This window comes from Rhinopithecus bieti, unplaced genomic scaffold (assembly GCF_001698545.2).
Source record: "Rhinopithecus bieti isolate Rb0 unplaced genomic scaffold, ASM169854v2 scaffold_3878, whole genome shotgun sequence".
Lineage (NCBI taxonomy): Eukaryota > Metazoa > Chordata > Mammalia > Primates > Cercopithecidae > Rhinopithecus > Rhinopithecus bieti.
The window spans coordinates 5,026,684-5,036,794 of NW_016805059.1; the positions used below are offsets into that span (position 1 = coordinate 5,026,684).

The 10,111-nt window shown below is 41.2% G+C and overlaps 1 protein-coding gene across 11 annotated transcripts in view; it reads right to left on the minus strand.

Annotated features, from left to right (window-relative positions):
• The window catches only part of TRIM2 (tripartite motif containing 2), a 196,719-nt gene that overhangs the window by 42,321 nt on the left and 144,287 nt on the right, over positions 1-10,111 (minus strand). For all 11 annotated transcript variants that reach the window (XM_017871102.1, XM_017871098.1, XM_017871096.1 and 8 more), the window contains 3 exons: positions 3,334-3,485; positions 1,976-2,156; positions 428-1,151 (listed from right to left, as the gene is read on the minus strand). In XM_017871102.1, coding sequence (XP_017726591.1) covers positions 428-1,151; positions 1,976-2,156; positions 3,334-3,485 — 1,057 coding nt within the window. The remainder of the gene's footprint in view (positions 1-427; positions 1,152-1,975; positions 2,157-3,333; positions 3,486-10,111) is intronic.

Here is a 10,111-nt window from a genome sequence, read left to right on the forward strand (position 1 = left end):
GTTGGTGGTGGGGTGGGGTGGGGGGAGGATTGACAATTTTCCTTTAAGATTTTCAGATTACGGGTGTTATGATTTTTCTATTTCTCTTTTGGCTTATTTTCAGCTTGTAATTTCCTACAATGAATATGCAGCCCTTGTGTTTTAAAGAGGAGGAAGAACAGAAAGGAGGGAGTAGGGAGGAGACTAGAGGCGGAAGAGAAGGAAATATCATCTCTGGAGGAGACTGCATAAGCTCGACTAACAAAGGTATCAAATATTACAGCTGGCACTGGTTCTCCCAAATATTCTGCCAAATATTACAGTTGGCATCTCCCAACACCTGCAGGTAGAGTTCCTGGCTGCAGTGTTACTATTTGCAATGACACGTGCCCAGTTACCCCTTAACCAGTGCCAGCTCAGGCATCAGGCACAGAAGCCCTCTCCTTACCCACTCGAAAGATCAAATCGTCTTCGATGGGATTCTCTTTTCGTTTTCCAGTGCTGTACATGCTTGCGGGTCTTTTCACAGCTTTCTGCTTGACGTGGCCGCTCCCTGGGGACTTAACGCGCCTCTTCACGCCTTCGGTGGTAGGAGACACATCAGCGGATCGGATCACTTTCAGCTTAAACGGGCTGCCTCGGATGTGCTGGTCATAGAGTCTCAGAGACAGGGTAAAGTCCCCTTCCTTCTGGACAGTGTACAAAAACTCATAGGTGCCGTTCTTGTTGTCCAGGATCTCCCCGTCTGCCACGCTCCCGTCCGGGGTGCTCAGTTCAGCGGTGAGGTAGGCGTTGCCGGTTTTGCACAGCTCACCGTCTTTGTCCTTGGTGGTGATGGTGACGGACATGGGCTGCCCGATGATGGTCTGCCGCAGTCCCTCGCCCGTGGCCACCGTCTCTGAGGCGACGGCGTTGGTGGTTAAGATCGTCCCGAGGTTGTGGATGGATTTCTTCAGCCCCTCGGTTTCCACGATGAAATCCAGCTGGTCGTTCTCCCGCGGATGCAAGGGGAAGTCCTGGTCGGCCAGCTCGTTCAGCTTCTCGCTCATCTGCTTCTTCACCAGCAGGACCTCGGTCTCCGTGCCATGGTTGAGGGCCTGCGCTGTGAAGTTGCTGCAGCTCTTAATGCTCTCCTGCCCCTGGAGCAGAGTATCCAGCTGCGACTGGAGGACCTGCGGGAAAACCGGAGGCCTGGTAAGCTGTCCCACAGGGCGGGGCCCAGCCCGGAGCAGTGCCCTCCCCCAGAGAGGAGGAGGCTCTACACCTGCCCACGCAGGTGGCTCTGAGCAAGTGGTGTTTGTCAACCCAGGGAACCCAGTGCTAATGCAACGTCCTAAATTGTATTCCCAGTACCTTCTCGAGGTTTCCCTTCCGCCTTGCCCTCTCTTCCACACATGTATTTCTTGGCTCATGTGTTTTGGAGAGGGGAAAACAGAAAACCAAGAGCATAGCAAACTAATTGCTATGCCTGACATCTGAAATATTCATTATTCGGTATCTTTCCCCAGTGTCCAAAGCTGCCCCATCACCGTCTAAAGGAGCAGGAAGTAAACAAATGAAAACTCTCCACACCTGAACACCAGAGGTTTTTCATCCCTGTTTTGTGAACAGATATGCAGAGTTTAACAAAGGCTGCAGTCAGGGTTCAATTTGAAGCTGACTAACAGGTTGGTGTGGGTGAGAGAGCAATTAAGAAACTATTTCACGTTATAATTGAGGAATGAAAACAATCCAGTTTAACTCTAAATCCTGAAAGCATTATATTATATTCAACCGTGCCTCTTGTCAAATTATAAACTAGTACTTAAAGTCACAGAGTCATCGAATTTTGCTGAAAATAGGGGAAAAAAATAGCTGGATATTACATTCAGTGAAAACTATAGTTTACTATACAACGATGACACTTAAGGACCCCTTGTTGCTATTAGGAAACAATAAGCGAGTGCCCTTGGATATCATGTCTCTTCTAGGACATCTGTAATGATTCTGGTCTTACTTTGTGTTTGAGGCCATAGTTGACCTCCAGTTCCATAAGCAGCACACTCTTGCGCACATTTAAAGTCTTCTGGAGCTCATCAAAGGTGGAATGAATGTCATCCACAATGCTGGCCTTCTGGTTGGTTAACTGATGAATGATTTCCGAGATGAACTGAAGAGCAGAATCTATTTCTGGGAGCCTGGTGGACAGTCGTTAAAGGTCATTATTTAACCTCAACCCAGAAATATTCCAAAATCTATCTAAACACTACATTTTGTTTTAAAAAATTTCTATGCCTTTCATCATCTTTAAAAAGCAATAACCAGAAAACAGAATAAGATAAGACATAATTACTGCCCTAGAGAGAAGAGACTTTGTCTCTTTAGAGACAATTAAAATTGTCAATTTCAGTCTACCATCAATTGTCCAATTTTGATAATTAATTAAGGGTATAAAGACTTGAAGTTCTCTGAAAAGCCATTCTGGCCAGGTTAATTCTTTGTTGCAGGGGCCGTCTGGTGCATTGTAGGATGTTTAACAGCATCCTGTCCTCTACCAGATGCCAATAGCTCTCCCTGCCCTGCCTCCCATTCCCCAACCCCCTGCCAAAACACACAGTTGTGACACAAAAAATGTCTCCAGGCATTGCTGAATGGCCGAGAACCACTATTCTAGATAGTTGTGTCTTTTCCCCTAGCCACATAAAACACTATCCATACTCAGTTTCTTGAGAACTTCTCGTAAGTTTCCAAGTTCTTTGAATTACTATAGAACAACCACACTTTTCTCACTGCAGCTATCAGTAGAGAGATTTATTTTGTCTGCTTTCCTGCTGGCTTCTCATTTCCTCTCTTTGGTCTTTCTCATGCACCACTCAGCTACTCTGTTCCTTCATTTCTGTGCCAGAGAAGGAACTTGGAAACAGGAAAACAAGGAAAATTAGCAATCATTGCTCAAGACCATTTTGCAGAGCTCAGATAGAAAGGAGCCAATCACAGCCAACAAAATGGCCTGTATGTGTGTCAGGAACAGCAGATAAGGAAAGCTCCTCAGAGAGCCTGGTTTCAGGGATGAATTCCAGAACTCTCCTGAGAGCACTTTCTTTGAGTGTACGTTAATTCATGTAATCATACTTAGGTACTAAAAGAAAAATGCCACTCATAACATAAGGAGGTTGGAGTTCTACCAACAGGCAGAAGACAACCTTCCACACTCATTAGTTTATGACAACAAATCCATGATAAAATAACTTTTTTACCCACAAAGCCTGATATCTCAAGGGAAATATGAACCTCCTGCTATACCTAGACAAGAGGCCATGAGGCCAGGCCTCAAGTACAGGCAGCCAGTTGGGGGTTTGGGGAAGGGTCCCCCACCTTTTGTTGACAGCATCCAGCTGGACCTGTAGCGAGGCCTTGTGCTGTTCCACCACATCCTTGAGCGGAACTGTGGGGTGCTCTGCGTGCTCCCCCTCCGTGCACTCCCGACACATGGCAGTCTCACAGGACTGGCAGTAAAATTCCATCACCTGTGGATGACACAAGAAAAGTTCCTGGTTCTGGGCCACGGGCTGAGGGCTTACTCTACACTAAGCACTTGCCTTGCAGTCTCTCATAATTAAATGAGAGCCACCCCAGAATGTCAGCATTATTAAGTCCAGCTTCACAGGAGAAAAGGAAGATACATTTTCATGTGACAGGTCTCAGAAGTGGAGCTGACTTCTAAGCTCCTTCTGTAACCATAAAACCAGCTTTTGGGTATCCACTCTAAGGCAGAACAGTATAGGGCTGTGGTGCTCAAACATTTTGATCTCAGGACCCCATTATAATCTTTAAAAATTATTGAGGGCTCCAAAAGAGCTTTTGTGTATGTGGGTTATATTTATAGATATTTCTTATATTAAAAATTGAAACTAGGCTGGGTGCAGTGGCTTATGCCTATAATCCCAGCACTTTGGGAGGCCAAGGCTGGAGGATTACTTGAGGCCAGGAGTTTGAGACCAGCCTGGGAAACATAGTGAGACTCTGTCTCTACAAAAAATTTAAAAATTAGTATTTAATCAAATTTTTAAAAATTAGAACTGATAAAATTTTAAAGTATTTAATTTATTAAAAGCAGTAATAAGCCCATTAAATGTTAATGTGAATAATGTAATTTATGAAAATAAATATATTGTGAAAAACAAAACATGTTGTAGGAAGAATGGCATTGTTTTCCATTTTGTAAATATCTGCAGCGTCTGGCTTAACGGAAGATAGCTGGAGATTTGTATCCGCTTCTGCATTGAGTTTGTTGTGATAGCATATATCACATAGCATGTGGAAAATTCCACTGTACAGTCTTGAGAGAATGAGAGTGAAAAAAGCAAATAATGTCTTCATATGATTATGAATATAGCATTGACCTTGAAGACTGCTTGAAAATGTCTTGGGACCCACAAGAGTTCCTGGACTACACTTTGAGAACTGCTACTATTTGGCTAAGAGACTTATCCAAATAAGAATTCAGGTTTGATCTGTTTGCCTCTTGGCTTCACCACTTATTTAGCTGAATGACCTTGAACAAATTTTCAGCCTCACTGTGTTCAATTTCTGCCTCTGTCAAATGGAGACAGTAATAGTAACTTCACAGGGCTACTATGAAGAATAAGTAGGTTAGTATGCACGAAGAATTCAGATGGCACCTGGCTTTGGTACATAATAAGTTCTTAATATGTTGTAGCTGCTGTGGGGATGGTGATGATGATGACTTACCCTGACAATGATGAACTGTCAGTAACAATATAACATAAAGCCAGAAAGTTAGCTTCCTTGTAGAGGTATTACCCTGTTTTCTCAACTGGAAATAATGTCTTCCAGTTTTCAATTCCCAAAGCACTTTCAGGAGAAACTTTTTCTTGACGTATAACACAACATAGAAAACAGCATAAATCTTAATGCAGCTTGATGGATTTTCACAAAGTGAAGGCAGTCACCAAATTCCTTTTATTTATACTCAATTTATGAAATATAAGATTTTAAATTCCTAAGCCCAGGAACTCTCCCCTCCAGAGCCTAGATAATACCATACATTTAGTAGGTATTCAACAACACTGCTGAATGAGTGAATGAGAGGAGGCTCTCAGCTATGATTCGGGTGGCATTTGTAAGACCAACCAAGGGATACCTCCTTCCTCATTAAGACTCACTATGTTCCATAGTGCTTTCTGGAGAAGATTCTCCCAGGAATAAAGCACTCAGCTTGCTCATACTACATGTGTTCTGGAAAAAATCTTTTCTGGTGACCCAAATTCAGATAAAAGCCCTTCAAACCATGTCCAAGATAATTTTAAATTTCATATTTATCATAGTTTCAAGTAGGTACATAGTAAGTAAGAGGTTTAGAAAGACACTTTTGTTTTGTCACATAAAGATGTAATTTCATGTACTTTGCTCCTCTGCAGGCCTTTTAGGAATACGCTTGAAACATCAATTGGAAGTTTATTTTATGCATTCTCTGCTCAAAGTTTCTTTTATGCATTTTTCAGCTGGGTGCCGTGGCTCACACCTGTAATCCCAGCACTTTGGAAGGCCAAGGTGGGAGGATCACTTGAGGCCAGGAGTTTAAGACCAGCCAGGGCACCACAGCAAAGCTCTGTCTCTACAAAAAAAATTTAAAAAATTAACTGGACGTGGTGGCACATGCCTGTAGTCCCAGTTACTTGGGAGGCTTAGGTGGGAGGATTGTTTGAGCTTGGGAGTTCGAGGTTGCAGTGAGCTATGATTGTGCCACTGTACTCCAGCCTGGGTATCGGAGGGAGACCCTATTTCAAAAAGGAAAAAAGTATTCACACTTCTCATTAAAATATGTTTTAATAAACAAACTCAAATGAAAATTCAAATATCCCACAGAAAGACTATAATACTGGTCATTTGCACCTTATTTTGGTCCAAGTCTGATACAATCCAGTGGAAAGCACAGCTTATAGAAGCTGTTCAATAATTATTTGCTGAGGGACCATATGAGCTAAGGGGTACTTGCAAGGGATTTCCCCAGTGAGGGAAGACTATACTTTGGGTTGCATTTGGATATTTTACCATATTGCTTGCCTTCATGTGCTCAGGAAATAGAATGATCTAAAACTATATGCAGTATCCGCAAATGCTTGGTAACAATATATTTTTTTGTATTTTTAGTAGAGACGGGGTTTCACCGTGTTAGCCAGGATGGTCTCGATCTCCTGACCTCGTGATCCACCCGTCTCAGCCTCCCAAAGTGCTGGGATTACAGGCTTGAGCCACCGCGCCCGGCCTGCTTGGTAACAATATATAAGCCCCATATCATAAATATTTTACTTGTTATTAAAAAAAAACCTCTTAATCCAAGAGGTTACCTGTTTTTCTGGCGGAGGACTTCTGTTCCTTCCTGGCAGAAGGCAGGATAGTTAAGCATTCTCCACTAAATTCTGAGATTTCCTTTGGAAAAATTTCATCCCCTGGGGTTTGTGAAACATCATTCCGATGAAGGCTGAGCTTTTTTATTACTTCATGGCTTCAGCCAAAGGTGGTTTACTTTTACCAGCCATTTTATCTCTAGATTATATACAACTAGATTAGCATTTACTAATACTTCATCTTCATGGTCAGTGCTCAGGAGGTCTCTTTAAAGTAGGTTGTCACTGCCAGTCATATGTACCAGAGGACAGACCAAAAATAGAATGTGAAAAGACTTTTTCCCTCAGGTTATTTAGGGTGTTGGGGCGAATATAAGTATATGAACTGAGGGAATAGGCCACATTACCAGTGCTTAGTCAATCCAATGGCACTCTTCCCAAACTAATCTAGTCTGGGACTGAGTTCCCACATCTTCACTGGAAGAAGGGAGCATGGCCTCATGTCTGGAATGGGTCTGGACCAAAGGCAAATTTTACTTGGGAATCAGTGTGCACATTGCATTTAGAAGTTGCAAATACTATACCATATTTTTTGCATTTTGTGGTCTGAGTTGAAGTTCCCCAGCAGTGTAAGAAGCGAGATGACAAAGAATACTCATTGGAAGAGAGAAAAGGATGCAAAATAATATAGAGTCACTAAAAATGTAAAAATCCTCAAGACCAGAGTTCATCATGTAAGACAAAAGATCAGCATCCATTACTATTATTATCCTTCTTTTATTTCATATTTTAAATGATTGCAGGGAAGTGATGTTACTGAAAACAGCAGCATAAGAAAATCTATGTCAGCCGGGCGCGGTGGCTCAAGCCTGTAATCCCAGCACTTTGGGAGGCCGAGACGGGCGGATCACGAGGTCAGGAGATCGAGACCATCCTGGCTAACATGGTGAAACCCCATCTCTACTAAAAAATACAAAAAACTAGCCGGGCGACGTGGCGGCCGCCTGTAGTCCCAGCTACTTGGGAGGCTGAGGCAGGAGAATGGCCTAAACCCAGGAGGCGGAGCTTGCAGTGAGCTGAGATCCGGCCACTGCACTCCAGCCTGGGTGGTAGAGCGAGACTCCGTCTCAAAAAAAAAAAAAAAAAAAGAAAATCTATGTCATGTCACTGGTTGGTAGCTAATCTACTGGAACAGACTTCATTAGCCACATATGACAAAAAATACAAACTTTACAAAATTAGTTCCATTGGATAATAAAAATGGGGAATGAAAAAATATAAAATAATTAGTTTAGAAAAGTCACCAAATAACAACAGCAAAAAACTGTAATAATCATCAGCAAAAAACCCTAGGGAGAGGGAAGACTCTGATTTCCAGAGTCGCCACAATATACTACTTTAAATGTTCAGTTTCCATTGGAAAAAAGTGAAGCACACAAAAAAGGGCAAAGTTCACAAAGAGGAATAAAAGAAATTAATAGGCACTCTCCCTAAAGAAGCCCAGATTGGACTTACTTGACTTTAACTCTTTCATATATGCTCACAGAGCTAATGGAAACCATATATAAAGAACTATAAGAACAATGTCCCACTAAATGGAGGATATTAATAGATAGGAATTACTTTTTAAAAAGCCAAATAGAAATATTGTAGGGTTAAAAAATATAACTGCAATGAAAAATTCACTAGAAAAGTTCCACAGAAAATTCAAGCAGGAAGAAGAAGGTTAACTTGAAGACAGGGCTATTGAGATTATACAGTCTGTGAAGCAAAAAAACAAAAAGGGGGAAGAAACAGTAACAAAACCTAAGAGACCCGTGGGACACCATCAAGTGTACCAAATATACCTAATGAGAGTCCCAGAGGAGAGGAAGAGAGAAAGGGAAAGAAACAATATTTGCAAAAGTAATGGCTGGAAATTTCCCAAATTTGATAAAAGACACAAATCTACACATCCAAAAAAAACTTAATAAAATCCAAACCGGAAAACTCAGAGATCCAAACCAAGAAACAGTATAACCAAAACATAAAAAGACAAAAACAAAGAGAGAATTTTGAAAGCAGCAAGACAGAGGTGACTCATCTTGTACAAGAAATATTCCATAAGCAGATTTTTTTTCTTTTTTCTGAGATGAGTCTCACTCTGTCACCCAGGCTGGAATGCGGTGGCTCGATCTCGGTTCACTGCAACCTCTGGCTCCTGAGTTCAAGCGATTCTCCTGTCTCAGCCTCCTGAGTAGCTGGGATCACAGGTGCGCGCAACCATCCCCGGCTAATTTTTGTGTTTTTAGTAGAGACAAGATTTCACCATGTTGGCCAGGCTGGTCTCAAACTCCTGACCTCAGGTGATCTGCCTGCCTCAGCCTCCCAAAGTGCTGGGATTACAGGCGTGAGCTACCACGCCCGGCTGCAGATTTTTTAATAGCAGATTTCTCATTAGAAACTATAGAGGCCAGAAATCAATGGGGCAACATATTCAAACTGCTGAAAAAAAATAAGCCTGACAACCAATACTTTTTTATCTGGCAAAACTATCCTTTAAACATGAAGGAAAAATTAATACATTACCAGAAATACAAAAACTGAGTGTCTGTTGCTAGTATACCTTCCCTACAAGTCATGCCAAAGGGATTCCTGCAAGCTAACCTGATCTGATACACTACAAAGTAACTTGGGTCCACATGAAAAAATAAGGAAAGCAGGTAAAGGTAACTACATAGATAAATATAAAGGTCAGTATTAATGCATTTTTGGTTTCTAACTCCTACATGACATAAAATAAAACTGCATAAAACCACATAATCTATAATTACAAATCTATGTAGATGAGCATATAACATATAAATATAAGCTAAAAGAAGCAAGGATTTTACATACTATTGAAATTATGTTGGTATTCATTTGAATTAAATCATTATAAGCTAAAATGTTAACTATAACCCTCAGGGCAAACAATACAGAAAAATAAAAATATGTATAGTAAAATAAATGGGAAGGGAATCAAAATGGTATACCAGAAAATATCTATTAAACATAAAAGAAGGCAGTAATGGAGGAATAGAGGAACAAAAAGATATGCCATACAGAAAAAAAAATAGTAAATGACAAAAGGAAAGAAAGCCTTTTTTTTCAGTAATTAAGTTAACTAATTTAAATGGATTAAAATCTCCAATCGAAAGACTGATACTGGCAGACTGGATTGAAAACATAATCCAACTATAGGCTCTCTATAAGAGACTAATTTTAGACCCAGAGACTCAAATAGGTTGAAAGTGACAGGATGGGCCAGATGTGGTGGCTCATGTCTGTAATCCCAGTACTTTGGGAGACAGAGGCAGGAGGATTGCTTGAGTCCAGGAGTTCAAGACCAGCTTGAGCAACATAGTGAGAGACCCTGTCTATTAAAAAAACCCACAAAAATTAGCTGAGCATAGCGGCATGTGCCTGTAGTCCTGGCTACTCAGGAGGCTGAGGCAGGAATATCAATTGAACCCAAGAGTATGAGTGCAGTGCAGTACATGATCATGCCACTGTACTCCAGCCTGGGAAACAGAGCAAGTCCATCTCTTAAAAAAAAAAGAGAGAGAGAAAGGAAAAGAAAAAAAAGAAAGTGAAAGAATGAAAATAATATTTCATGCAAACTGTAACCAAAAAGGAGCTAGAGTGGCTATTCTAATATCAGACAAAATAGACTTAAGACAAAAGTTGGACAGTATATAATTGACAGAAAGGATATTATAAAATTGATAAAACTTTAGTTAGACTGACCAGAGAGAGAGAGC